Source organism: Nelusetta ayraudi, unplaced genomic scaffold, assembly GCF_046127955.1.
Source record: "Nelusetta ayraudi isolate G7.1 ecotype Tasmania unplaced genomic scaffold, CSIRO-AGI_Nayr_v1 ptg000136l, whole genome shotgun sequence".
NCBI lineage: Eukaryota > Metazoa > Chordata > Actinopteri > Tetraodontiformes > Monacanthidae > Nelusetta > Nelusetta ayraudi.
Genome location: NW_027466186.1, coordinates 1,359,951 through 1,374,771, shown reverse-complemented (window position 1 = coordinate 1,374,771; position 14,821 = coordinate 1,359,951). Strand labels below are relative to the sequence as shown.

Below are 14,821 nucleotides of genomic sequence, written 5' to 3'. Positions count from 1 at the left end.
CACATGTTTATGGCTCATGCCTGTGGTATGACGATGGATTCTCCATATAAAAGCCAGCAGGATCACGGGGTGTTTCAAATATTGGTCTCCGAAGACAGTTGCTGACAAAATGACAGCGGCCATATTTATTTTGGTAGGAGAGCTGGGCCACTTAGTGGGAAGTTAATCAGCGAGAACCCCCCCACACACACACACGCACACACACACACACACACACAGATACAACGCAGCACACACAGCTTCTCTGTCTCCCAGTATAAAAGGTATACATCCAAGTATATATCCAAGACAGAGAATGCTCAGCAACCACCAATGGCATTTTTCCTCATGTGGAAGATGGAAGATTTGAAATCACACAAAGGGAGGTAGAAAAAAACATTTAAAAGCTGGTTGAGGGACAAGAAAGATGGATGGTATGTTGAACGCCTGTGAAAAGTATACTACGTTTCAAAACCTTTTAATAAACCCAACCGAATATTAGCATGGAGACAAGGAGAACAATGGAAGGCCATCAACAGATAAGACGTGCAAATGTAGGGGAACCAAGACGGAACTCTATAGGAAGAGGGAAAAAAGGACAAGAGAAAACCATGCCAGCAACGGCATTCCGCAAAGGGCGGTTAAGTCGACGACAGGTCGTAGTATCTTCTCCGCTACCCAGATTTACTACAAGTATACAGACCAAAGCCATCAAAGCTGCCTTGACCGAGTCAAACTGCAACCAAAACTTCTGACAAAACACCCGGAGAAAAAAAGAAAAACTTGCAACCAAGTGTTTCTTCGCAACCATACTTTGGCAGGACTTAATTACATAAATGAATGGCGGCATCCAGTGTGGCGGCTGGTGGTTGGGTTTTCTACTAGACACCAAGAGAGGCCCCCATGTTTCAAGCCAGGCCATCCAGCGGAGGCACGGCAAACTTCTAAGGCCCTCTTCCCGGCTACTGTGTCAGCCCCTATGGTGCAGCCTTATTAAATAAAGATTAAGCCGTGTCTCCCCAAGTCACAACAGGCTGCCGTGTGAGGCACACAAAATCACGGCAGCTGCCAATTAGAACCCTCTGTCTTTCCTGGGAAAACACTCTCTCCTTCACTCCCGCTGGCGGGAAAAACTGACCCGGATTGTCCGTGATATTACCCCGCCCAGAGATCGCCGTTAATCACCCGTCATTCCATTGTGACAGAAATAAGAGTAGGACTCCATCATCTGTCCACCAGGTTCTTGACTACGCCCAGAGACATAAACTGGGAAACTGGAATCTCGATTCAAAGGAAACAAAGATTCAAAATGTATTTCTAAGGGCAAAGTAGGCTGTACAGTTGTGCCCGATTTGCCGCTGGCCTCTGAACACCTCTGCTGAGACAAGAACATGCTCGATCAATTAGCTACGAGTAGACAGTCTGTGCCTGTTGGCCCGATGTCTACATCTGACAAAAAACCTATACAAAAATGTGTTTGACTGTCTAGTTTCCAAGCCAAACAACAACCACAGACGCAGATGTGCCTGAATGCAGAACTAAAAGGCCCAGAAGCGAGCGGCACCATTTCCGAAGGGTCGTGAGTATTGCCATTCCAGGGATAAAGATCAAAATTGTTTGTGTTTCGCCTGCTGTGTTGCATGCACATTCTTTTAACACTCGCTTTTAAGATGCCAGGAACCGGAATTGTTTTGCCGTCTTGAGCATTCCCCTTCCGACAGACAAGGCGGTTGAGCTTCCCCCCCGAAGCGGATTTGAGCGAACCGCTGTTGCATCGGTTTACAGGAGCAGATACTTTGAAAGCAGATGGCCCGCAGACTGTGAGGACAGAAGGTCCACAGAACTGCGGATTCACCACAGAACCAGAATGGCTTCAGACAGTGCCTGGCGTTAATCCTCACCAGTTAAAAGCAAATGCTTGCGAATCTGGTCGATCGGGGTAAGATTTGAGTTCACTTTGGTTCTTTTCCACTACAGGCTGTAGGTGCTTAGAGAGGAAATGAAAGCGCCGCCTGCCTCTCTCTCACTTCCAATCATTTTAAACCTCGCAGGACCTTTAGATGTCACACTGTGGAGGAGTGATGAGGCTATAAACTGGATCTAGGCGGGATTATCTACCAATCCTGCCAGCAAAGCGTGCAACAAACTTGTTTACCGAAAGGTTTCAAGTGAAGGGCAGAGGGAATTGAGCGGGCACTGTGGCCGCAGAAGGTGGTTATCCCAGTTACAGAATAAACAAAAGTGCACACAGAAGTTATGACAGACAGCATTAGTGGTTGCTGCACTCTGATGACTGATCAGTTGGAGGTCTTGGACTTAGTTGAGACCTACAGCAAAACAGTTTTTTTTCTGGTTACACAAGGGAGACCAATAGACCCACAGAGGCCACTTGCTTTCCAAGTACATAGTACATAGTAGTATATAATCCAAAAGGCAAGGTAATCATTAGACTCTTTATTTCCTGTCATTCTTCCTTTGTCTGCTTTTTATCGTTATCCGTCTTTCTACCTCTACAAGGTTAGCAGAGTGACTCACAAAAGCCCAGAAGCAAGAGAGTATGTTAACTGCATTGTGTCAGAAAACCAAGCCCTTAAAACTTTTTGGTTATCAAGTCCTAAAGTCCTGTGTCACTTTAAATTTTTACAGTTCCATGAACTCATATTGTAAAACCTTTAACCGATTTTCTCTGGGTTAACTCTAAATCTGTCTACTCCGTGTTCTCCATGTACCTCGGGAAATAATCTACTTTTCTACACAAAGCTGCAAGGATCACTCCCGTTCGCTACCATTGAATGTTTTCATGCTGTCAAAGAATCAGAAAGCTGATTTGCAGAGAACGGTGAAAATTAGTCCCCGTTACAGGGGCTTGTTTGCGTTGGACTTCGTTCTCCCTTGAATCTCAAATCAGGGATTACGCTGAGAGTGAGACTTTTCAAGAGCTTTAACATTTTAGCTTGTTTACACAGCGTCTAAAGTCTCCGGCGTGGCAGAAGCAGCTGTTTGTTGGAAGGCTACAGTGGAGTGGCTGAGCCAAAGAGAAGGATGGGGAAATGGACTAATAGATTGATCGGCCACAAGGGGCATTGGGGGAGCCAAAGAAGAGGAGGAAGAGGAATTGTCACGTGTCTGTTTGCGGACCAGTGAATCCGATGACAGGCATTGCTGGGAAATCTCTGCAGGGAGTTCCTTAATGGCATCAATATGAAAGAGCCACGTGCTGCGTGTGGCGGAATTGCTCTCCTCACCTTTCTTCTCCCCTCCTCCCCACAGATCCCAAGACAGAAAGAGAGTGGGGGGTTGCAGGGGGGCTGTGCCAAAACAGCTATTAATAAAGTCTCATTCTTGTTTCTAGTATCTCCGCATCACCATACAGAGAATACAAAAATATGTTTTACCAATCAACAGCTGGGCAGAAAAAAAGTTTATTCCTAAGGAGAACATTTTGCTCATAGACTAACATCAGGTTTTAACGTCTTTACCTTCATGTTCAAAATAAATAAATAAATGAATAAATAAACGTGTAGTCCCCCCCACACCCCCAAAGGAATAGTTCGCTCAACTGAAATCTTACCCATTTACTACTCACCACTTTGTGGATTGAGGCTGTGGTGACAGGGGAGTTTCAAGGATGGAAACTGTGTCATGGAAATAGTAAGAATCATGTTGAAACATGAATTCCAATATTCAACGTAATTTGTCTCCGCTCTGAACCAAACTGGGCCACGATGCCCATCGTTGCCTCCGTGCTGAAGCAATGTTCCTCTTTTTCAGGTGAAACCATTTCAGGTTTTCTTCATTTTTATATACAGTTAAGGTTTAAATAATTTTAATAAAGCACCTGTCCATCTCTCTCTAATTCTCAGACAGTCTACAGCCTGTGGCCGTGTCCATATGTGCACGTATTTGTAGAAAACATGGTGACAATCTTAATCGTAAATATGAATTCGCTAAATGGATTCCACCTTGGAGACATGTTTTGTTTTTGTTTTTTTATGCTGGCATGCATACCTAACACTCTGACCTGAATTTCTTTCTGCCCATGACACAGTGTCTGTCCCAAGCAATGAAAAACGTCAGATTTCTACCAAAATAAGCATAGTGATAAAGAGCAAATGAGTAAATTCTTATTGTTGGATGACTCAGTCCTTGTCAGTGTTTGCCCACTAAAACAATTTAGATCACGTTTACTCATTTCCTTACAGCTTTTGAAAGAAGGGTGGGAAAAAAAACGTTGTTTAAAACCAGTCTGACAGTTTGATGTTTAAATTGTCTGTGATACATTGACATATTTTGTCTGCCACAGACAATCATCTCCTCACATTCCGTTGGTGTGGAATGGCATTTAGTCTTCTGTTAAACAGCTGCTGAGAAACCTTGCAGCGTGAATGAAGACTGGCCCCTTGTATAAAATGCTTTAGCCACGGTTTCTATCAAGTGGGCAATTCCCTCTCCTCCTCCTCCTCCTGACGTCTGTGATTTATTTATTTCTTCTGCTATTTGTTTGTCCCCTGACCAGGTTTGATCTTTGTGGACACACGGGGACGGGATGAAGATCATTCCCCTTGTCCTTGTGCTCCGACTCGGCTAAGCTGGGAGACAGGGATCTGACAATGACGTACAGTGTAATTTAAATACGTAGATATGTTGAAATGCAAGCCAGGGCGATCAGATAAGCATTTCCATAAATAGCGCACCTAAACACTGCTTCCCCTGTCTCTGAATAATCCACAGCATCTTTACGGTCTGCAGTTATATAATCCCATGCTTATCCGAACACTGGTGTTGTGTGTCCAGGGAGGTGGCAGATAGAAATGTTGATTTCTGGATTGTCGTCGATATCAAGCGCTTCTCATTTTTACCTTTGCAAATGAGATCTGCGGTCTGTCCAGGCTGAAAGCTTATCATGCTGTGCCTTTTTTTCTTCTTTTTTTTTTTTTAGCACCAATAGGACTATACAACCTGCAAAGCTCTTTACGCGTTTAAGGTGTTCCGCGATAAATTCAAACTCCAGCCACTGCATGATTCTGTACATTGCGTTGGGTGGCCTCCCATTGCACCCCACTTTATTATCAGTCATGGGAAGTGATTATTTTACAATGTCATAGAGCTGAGCTCCATGCGACAGCCCTGGATCTCCTCACATTCCACTTCAGCAGCTAATATTTTTGCTCTGTATTTATTTGAACAGAGGAGTGTTCAGTTTCACTGGCTTTTTCCAAGTGGGTATTTTTCACGAGCGGCCCAGCGGTAGGGAATTAACAACACATGCCCGAGTCTGAAATTCACCTTTATTAAACGGGCCTCTGCAACGACTTCATGAGCCTGGAGAGGCCGCCGGCGCGCACGTTGTGACACTTTTACGCGCGGTCGTCGAGGCCGCGGACACGTAACTGAGTGGACTGAGAGCGCAGCAACAGCCGCGGCCTCGGCGCCTCGAGGGTTAAAGTGGACGTGGGGAGTCTGCAGTCGGTTTTTGAAAGGCCTGAGGAATGGCTCTGCTGCGTGCCTCATTTAAACTTCACGACAACGCCCCATTAGTTACTTTGAGCTCGAGCAATTAATGGCTGTAACCGTGGGCAAAAATGCCCCGATTTTAATTAAAAAGGAGGTCATAAAGTGTCTCGGAAAAGGTCAGACAGGCACAAAGAGGTGCTGAATAACAGGAACGCCATCCAGGAACGAAATGCATCATGGCGTCGCAGGAAAAGGGACAAACTGGCTGAAGAGTGAAGCGTAATGATTTTCCCCAAGTTTATTTATTCTTTCACCACTTTTCCAAATGACCCTCTTGTTGCATACACTGAGCCAGCGAGCGGACAAAACACTTGCGGTGGTCAGAACATTTTACTCTTAACTGTTAAACAATGTTTTCACTTTTGTGTCAGCCTAAATGATTACCTGCCACGGTAATCGCTTTCTTATTTGGTGAATTAAATATTTAGACTGGGCCTATCCTAATCCAAAGTTTATGGGGGATGTAAAAGTAGGCTGCATTAAGGGCAAGGACATTTATTTTTTAAAGCGCTGCTTACTGGGGCCATCACCCCCAAATGGTGTGTTTGGCTCGCTTGGGAGAGAGATGGTTTACTTAAAAAAAAAAAAAAAAAAAAAAAAGACCCGAGTGTATTCACTCACAGAGAAGGTCCACATTCGACTTCTCATTTAACAGCCTGACATGCACGCTGTGTGTGCCACCGCAAATATCTGTCAGGCTGACGGGAGGAAACAGAGACGGCCATTGAGGAAAACCTGCCGTTCGTACTTTGAAGGATTCCTAGGAGGAGAGGGAAGGAGACTGGGGAGGGAGGCGACGAGGGAGGAAAAATATACCTCAGAAAAAAAAGGAAAAAAAAGCGCTGGCTCAAGCGAGGGCCGCCATGGAAAAATACTATTTCATGCGCGGCAACACCGGCGCGCACCCCGAGAACTCAGACGTTGTAAAAACAAGGCTGAGCGTGAGGCACGAGGGGTTACATGAAACAGGTGGAACTCTGAGGGGAGGAAGGAGCAACCCTGTGGGATAAGTGGGCTGTTTTCTTTAATATTGAACAGACCAGCGCAACGTGAACGTGGACGGGGGTCGGAAGTGAGTGACAGACTCTTTGACGGCGCGCACGTTGGCTGCATAACATCCCTACCTCTCCTGCAGTGCCTCATGGCCATTTTGCACATCCTGGACTCGGCAATGGTGGGACATGGTATCGTGTCCTTGGGTGGTTTCTTTACAATGTGCCGTGTCCGCGTCTCCAGACCCCACTTAAAGCCACAGGTTTTGTTTCTCCTGGTGCAGGCTCCCCATTCGCTCCACTGGCCCACCTCGCAGCCCTCTGCAGAGACACAAACAAGCGGGGATGTTGAGCAAAAAACCACAGCAGAGCGCACGTGTGGTGGCCACTCAAAGGTCAGGTTGTAATGGGGCTTTACTGGGGTGCAGTAACCTTGTTGTGTGTGTGGTCCCCACCAAAGCGCTTGTTTTCCTAAAATATGCACGCCAAAAAGGTCTGCGCAGCGCTTGTCAGTTCAGATTTCCAGAGAGAGAATGGAGAAGAAAAATTTGAGGAAGTGAATTAAGCTTTCTAAAGTTCTAACTTTTTTTTTTTTTTTTTGCCAGTAAGATAAACTCAAAATTAGTTTTTGGGGGGGCTGCTCCACTTTTTTCCAAAGGTAATTACAGAAATGAATAATTGAAAAGAGGAAAATAAGCCACTTGTTAGTTCTTTTTTCAATCCCTACTGTGGGCTATGTGAAAGGTAGCTCTGGATTTGTGCTACAACTTAGGTTGAATTGATTATTGGGCATCCACTTAGATGAATTTTCATACTTATGCTTCCCAACACCAGTGACTTCACCCAGGACGGTTGGGATAATGTTACAGTTTAATGAACTCCAAGGGACAATTAGTTTTATTTTCATCTGCACGTGCAACGTCAGCATCTGAAAGTATATGTGAGGGAGGTAGTGTTATAACACTATATTACATTTGGCTAACATTTATATTTAATATGTATAGGTAGGATCATTAACGTCGATTAGCTGCCACCGCATGCCATTGACACCAAAATTTGAGTGCACAGAGCCATATGTAAAAATCATTTTTTTTTTTTTTTGCAATTACCCATGATATTAAACTATGACAAAAAAAAAACACCCTCTAAATGTAAATTACAGGTTTATCTCACCAGCAAAAATTACAGTTTGAATTCTAATTTCAATTTTCTTGAATGGGAAACTAAAATGATAAAACGTCTCAGTGAGTTCCCTCGCCAACAAGGGAACTTTGAGGGGAACGTTAAAGAAATGCAGTTCAATAGTTTGTTTATTGTCCATATCTCTTGGCACACGTGTGTCTTATTACACATACCTCCACACTCCATGGTGTCCTCAAGCGGAGTAAAGCCTTCGGGGCACTTGTCAAAGCATCGCCCTTTGTGGAGGTAAAAACCTGATTTGCACTTGGTGCAGAAGTCTTTGCTGAAACAGGATTCGCAGTTGTCTATCCTGCACCCTGGAGAAGAGAAGAGGGAAAGGGAGAGACTCGTCAGGGTCAGAGCGAAACCCTCTCATCTGGAGTTGATTGAAAGCCGAGGGGTTTGGGGAAGGGGCTTCTTGAAAGGATTATACTGTCTCACCCGCAAGAAAACAACAAAAAAAAAAAAAGCGTCAGACAGCGATGCCCCTGTGAATTATTCCTCTCCGGGCCTCAAGTGCATTTCAGAGAGTTTGTTTTTGCCTGACAGGTTTTCCTTTCATCCCTTTGTTCTTGTTTGGAGTGCGCAAGTCAACAGCGTGAAAACGCAACAGTCGGAGAGGGCAGGAAGTCACGTCGAGTGGACGCTCACGTTTCCAACTAAGAGTCAGCTGCGGCGGGAACAATACATCCCATTAGAGTTCAGAAGCAGGTTCCTTCAGGTGCTATCTTATCTCCGCACTGTGCGCACTGACTCTTCCAGAACGGAGGGTTATTGGGTGGGTGGGGTTTTCACGTTTTTACGTCGATCCTTTCCTCTCTTTCGGCCGTGATTTTGAAAAAAAAAAGAAAGGGGGGATCAGGGTGGTGAGACAACTGCAGATTACGTCTTCCGATGCTTTTAAAAACAGATCGGGAGGTCATTAAACGTCTCAGCACCCCGGCTAGCGCACGCGACACTTGCAGCGTTAGGGAGCCGCGGCTCTGTGTCACCCAGCTCCTACACGCTGCAAATAGCACAACGCGCAGGGCCAAATTACAACAACCACACCGACGGGGACGACGCACAGGCCCACATGATTAGAAGGAGCCTCCCCGAGCGCTCTAATTTACGATGCGACTCACAGGACACATTGCTCAACGGACTTCCAGCGTCAGCAGAACCATAGCCTTTAGCACCCCCACCCCGGCCCCCAGCCCCTCCCGCACAAACACCCGTTGCTTCCCAGGTAGGATGTTATCTACTCCCCTAATTGCGTCTTACACGTCGGCAAAACCGCTCATTAGGCGCGTGCGCACCTCTGGCGTAAGCGCTCCGTCGCTGTGATTTTCCACATGTGAGAGGGCTTTTATCTGTGACCCTCGCAGAGTCCGGGGAAGGGAAGGTTCTCACAATCACACCCCTTAATTACGCCATCGCAGGCTAACCATCAGGCCTCCTCCGCGACATTCCTCCAAAACGAGGGGGTCCCTCCCCGCCTCACTTTGAACCCTCAAAGTATGGCCTCTGCCCACTCGCTCTGGTCTCACGCTTCTCCCGACCAGTCTAAACAAACCGTGGACACACACATGCGCACATGTGTACAAACACGCACGCAGCGGTGCGGCTGGAGATAGGCCCGCCGCAATCAGGCTGCGCCTACCCGCAGTTTGAAAGATGGGGACCGAACGTCCATAAATCAACTAATGGTGTCGGTCATTTCCTCGGCTCTTACGTCATTTCGTGCCAGTAATTCAATCACGACGCACGGTTTAGCTTTTTGAGCGAAATCTTAAATTTCAGCGCAACATATGTGACTTTATCAAAGACAGATAAAGAGATTTTTGGTTGAGGAAAGCGTGAATCTATGAGAGGAACAAGTGACAAGAGCGAAACAAGTTATTATACGCTCAGTGAAACTGAATCACCGCAGTGGGGGCCGAGCGAATAAATCACCAGGCCAATTGAAAAGCGCCAGAGCGTCTTTTACAATTAACAGTTTTCAAGCTTGTCGTCACCTGGAAGAAGTTTGGCTTTCAAAACAGAAAAGCAAAAGAGTAAAAGGGAGAACATCTGGCAGCACTCTGCAGCCAGAGCGCTGTTGTGCAATCCCCGCTTATTGACAGTCAATATGTGCGAGGCATATGTGGGAAATTATGGTAACCCACTAAGGACGGTAGCCTTCCTTTGGACTCTTGAAAGTTAAGTTCAGGACACTGGACTGTTTTTTGGTTAAGTTGAAGATGTTTTGCGTGTCATTCGAAAGGCTTCCTCTGAAGAAGTGAGGTGGCTAAACACCTTCAAGTTACCAAAAACAAGTCCAGTTGCCTTAACTCAACTGTCAAGTCTAGTCTACGATGATCTGGGTGACTGAGAACCTTCGCAGACCGTTAAGACGTGCCTTTACAGGGACGTCCGTTTGCTGATGTGCTTAAAAATCCTGTTGTCTAAACAGGAGATAAGTAATAATGTCTCGCTGAAAGATGGAAGAGGTGGATGACACGTCACTGGGCCTCCATGGGAGTTAGGGAGGGGGGTCAAGGGGTCATCGCAGAACGAGGTGGGTCGGAAGGGATCACTGTGACATTTATCCCTCGCTCCAGCTATCTGCAGGCAAAAGGCTATCTGGGACGGCGATGGGGGTGGGGGGGGTGGGTGCTATCTGTGACAGCGGAGAGGCTCCCACACTGATCGCCAACCAAGTCGGGCAGCATCTCCGGCAGCTCTGGAAACAGATACAGGGGAGCGGGTTCATTCTTCCAGCAGGATTAACCTCTGGACCACCTTTAAAGTCTTCATCGAGGTGCCTCGGGGAGACTAATGAGAAATAATGAGGTCATCAGATCTCATTGAAGGTCCAGTGTTCCTGCGACTTAAACGCATTATCATCATTATCTCCCGGCACTGGCCCTGGCCAGGAGTTGCATTATGAACGCGGGAGCGGAGGCCTTATGTTTCACCCCAGTGAGAATTTCAACCCTCAGCCGGCGAAGTTACCCATATTAGTCGACACCGCACCGGCTGCACCGTTTTTTGATGTTGTCCGCTCTGTTTTTGCGCTAAATCTGGCCCGCGAGTCGACACGGCTTCTGATTTAATGGCGCGCGCTTGAAGGCCGGTCTCGTTGCTGCGTGCTGGACCGAGAACCCAACAATTTTCATCAGGTACACTCGAAGCCTCAAGTCGGCTGCTCTTCCTCCTCGAGCTGCCAGCGCCATGTGTAAACACTCCATATATTTACATTAATATTCACCAAGGAAAGAAAGAGTGCTCAATCATTTCATGGAGATTGATGAACCTCTCGCGTTCCAGACTGAGTTTTTTTTTGTTTTTTTTCAAGCGTTATCTGAGCTGCCGGAGGAGGCTTGTCTACCGAAAGAGCCTCAGCCTACACAAAACTAACCAGACCTGATGTTGTGCAGCAGGAGTGTCCATGTCGTAAAAGACCTGGCAACGCGAGGGGGAAAACAAGCCTTATTTCTTTCCATCTTTCCCCTCCAAACTGAGGCAAACGGCTCTGACCTACTCTCTAGGCCTCGGGGTTTGGCTGACATGGAAGCTCTGGCTCGCTCGCTGCCATCCAGCCAAGTCGTGTGGAGCTGCGAATGGCAGGAGTTAATGGCGAAGGCCGGAGCTGCAGTGTTCTCTCTAAATCACATTTTACACTTTTCTCTTTTCCACATGGCTGCTCTTAACACGAAGTGGTGGAAGTGTCCCTGTCAATCAGTGAAAGGAGAAAATGTTAGAGGGATCAGCGGCGCTTCAAGGTTCTTCTTCTCACACACACAGACACACGTGGTGGATTTGCTCCTGATTCTGCTCTGCCAGTCCCAGCATATGCATAGCAGGCAAAAAAAAAAAAAAAAAAAATGACAGGCCTTCCACTCACACTGCGGTATCCACAATCAACCAGTGTTTTGAAATGAAAAAATAAAGATTTATCTTTGCGTCTGGCAGCAACGTCCAGAGAGAAGCACTTGGTTTGGTGGGCTTTTTGTATCATCTGGCAACCCAGACAGCAGCGAAATATCCTTTGGTGGATCTCAAAGGCCAAAAGCAACTGGCCTTTGGGGTTGCTTTGACTGTACAATGGAAATAGTCCCCAAGGTAGAGCAGGAACGAGGCAGAGTTTGGATGAGTGACACGCAGAGGCAGAGCGAGGCAGCGCCACCAAGCACTGCCAGACGAGGGCTTCCGAACCCGTGCAAGCCCGTCTCCAAGACCTTCGAGAATATTTTGAGGCTCGCGCTCAACGGCCCTCGTCTGTCGCGCTCAACACGTTTTCATGGCGCACTTTTAAATAAAACAATCCCTGATATCCATCATAGTCACCTTTTCACTTGCGGTGGTAATTCGATGTGGCAGCGCAGTGAGAAAACGCAACAATGGAAACTGGTCACGGTCCCTGACAGTAAATAAAGAAATCAGCGTTTGCGATCCAAGAGAAATTACTTTTGACACAAGAGCCTTCAGGGGCACATCGTGCTGGCACTGGGCAAGCTGCGATATTCAAACTATGCTTCCAGGATATTGGCAATCTCAGGCCTTGATCAGTCTGGTTTGCGCTTGGCAGCAAAACGGCTGGGGTTTTCACATGCCTCTGCTGTGTGGTAAGGCTACTGGGTTGGTGGCTGGAATATAGCAGTGGGGGGTCCATAATAAACAGAGAGGGATGGAGTTGAGAATGCAGCTCTCCTCCCATGCTGACCCTCTCAACACTTTCCATTTTTTTTTAACAGCTCTAATAGTCACCTTTCAGCTCGTAATTCTCTCCGCCAGAGACATCACTAGTGATACAGTGTGACAAAATGTGTGTCAGCTGGGGAACGCGCATTAAAACCAAGCTATTATAAAAATGGGACGGGGGCCAGACAACTGCACTGAGTTCATACAGATTCGCTGGTACATGAAGCAGCACAGTGTGCGACTGCCGCTACAAATCATTTCCTCGGAGCTGGAGGTCGACACCCGAAGACATGGGTGCAGGACCTCTTTTGGGCAACTGATAAGAATCCCAGTGAATTACACTGCAAATGGTTTATGGCTCGTATGGCTCCCAGCCATTAAGCGGCTGAAAGGGGTTACTGCAAAGCAAAGAGCGTGAAATGTAACATGCCGACATACAAAAGAGCATTATGCAATGAAAAAATATTACTGAGTGTGAGATCCATCTCTGGAATGGCAAGCACTGCGACTCCCACGTCTCAGGCCTCCAAAGAATCCTGCCTGAGTGTAGCTGTGGAAGGGTTTAACAGCCATGCTACATTGCTGAGAGTGTATTTCCCATTGTTTTGGCAACCCCAAAAATTTTTGGTATTTCAATCTTCTTTCTGTAACTCAGGGAAATAATCCAGAGCACTGACACTCCAAATAGATCATAAAAGAAGTCATGTGTCCCAAATTGTATACATATGTACCAAATAGGCTGTTTCATATTTTATTGGATCAGTGAGCAAATTGTGTTCAAACTGAGAAAGTAGTCAAATGTGGCATATTTACTCTTAACTGTACATACATTTCTTAATAATGGACATTCACATCCTCAACAATCAGTATATATGTGGTGTGCCGGAACTTGGCCCAATGGCATTACCCTGCAAGCTAAAGTTAGCATTCACCAGTTTGCTAACATGCTCCTATCAATGCAGGCTCCTCTTAATCGGGCATGTACGTTGTTGTGTGCACTTGGTTGAGTGTAATAAAGTTTCATGTCTGCTGTCTTTGCCCCCCCAAATCTCAATAAAAGATAAAAAAATGTGGAACTTTGTGTTTGGTTTCATATATCTGTTGTCACCTTAGCATATTAGCATTGAAACTGGTATGACTGGAAACCTTGCTCATGTCCTTTATCACCAATCTCTCAGATGTGCTGGTCATCCCAAAAGTGATGTCATACTTACAAATGGGAAAAGGTTGCTTTGCCAATGTAGCAGACAAAATGCCAGTTGGAAAATATTGTGGTCACTTCCTGAAGGTGAAACCCACAGCAGATATGGGACAATACCACGCCATGTTGTAAACCATACTAAAGTGTACCGCATTTAGGTAAACTAAAAAGGAAATCTTAGACACAGTCATGGACCGTACTTAAGTATTGGTGTATTGTAGTAGTAAATAGTGGCGATGGGTAATTGTAATTTTGTCCCCAAGACTAATGCACAATCTCAAATATGTGTGTTTTCAATGATGCAAAGTCACATAAAAAAAAAAAAGACCATTGCTCAAGGATTTGTGGTTTGACATCTCAGCCCATATTAGACAGCAGTGAGCTCAAGTGGGACAAACAACAGGGATTAGCCTTTGCAGTGTCCAATTTTGGATAGATTAAAAAGACCTTTTGTGAGCTCCCTAATGTTTGTAGCGAAGCGCAGGGCTACAGCCTAGGAGGAGACGTCAGAGGGGCTCAGAGTGAGGTTTCCCCTCTGCAGGTCTAGCTTGTCAAGGCTGTGTTTTCCTTTATTCATTCAGTCGAGAAAATATTTTCAATGAGATAAGATCACACAAACAAACTCTGGTGTAATAACAAGCAGCTGCTCACTAAGTGATTTCAGAGAATGCGCTTTAAAAGCTCATGATAACAGAGGCTTTACGCCACGTTCCAAGCTTCTTTGGAAACAGGGAGCACATAGCAGCTTTGTCCAAGCCAGCAGAGAACCCCTCGACCACTTTTTTTTTTCCTCTTCAAGCTCTCGCATGCCTGCTGCCTCTTGTCAGTTAGCAAATAATATTCACTGACCCGACAATTTACTCGAAACCCAATAAAATGTCCGTTTATGGAATCTGAAAGCGAACTATTTGCGAAATGACAAGCCGAGAATGCGGGTCAGATAGGAAACTGGATTAGAGAGCTATGGCCGAGGCAGTGATCACATCAAAGTGGGTCCAACTCTGAGATTTGATGCTAAGCGACAATGCAAGATGTTCTTCTATGAGCTGTCGGAGCGCAGAGGGATTTCAACTTGCCCTAGATCAGGAGTTATTAAAGTCAAAATTGCCCCAGCTTGGAAATCCAGGTTTGGTTAGCATGGCATAAGTAAATAAAACAGGTTTAATTTTTTTCCATTGAGAACTTTCAACAAAAAAGGAAAAAGTCTCTGTGATCACATTAACCTAAATATCAGAGAAGAAAATCAGACGGATTGGTTTCCTCTTAAATAAAATAAACGTTCTCTGTC

General features: G+C 45.9%; 1 protein-coding gene across 1 annotated transcript in view; it reads right to left on the bottom strand.

Annotated features, from left to right (window-relative positions):
• The window catches only part of rspo2 (R-spondin 2), a 57,326-nt gene that overhangs the window by 15,919 nt on the left and 26,586 nt on the right, over window positions 1–14,821 (bottom strand). The window contains exons 4-5 of the mRNA XM_076012804.1: window positions 7,841–7,984; window positions 6,618–6,806 (exon numbers count right to left, since the gene is read on the bottom strand). Of these exons, the coding sequence (XP_075868919.1) occupies window positions 6,618–6,806; window positions 7,841–7,984 (333 nt within the window). The remainder of the gene's footprint in view (window positions 1–6,617; window positions 6,807–7,840; window positions 7,985–14,821) is intronic.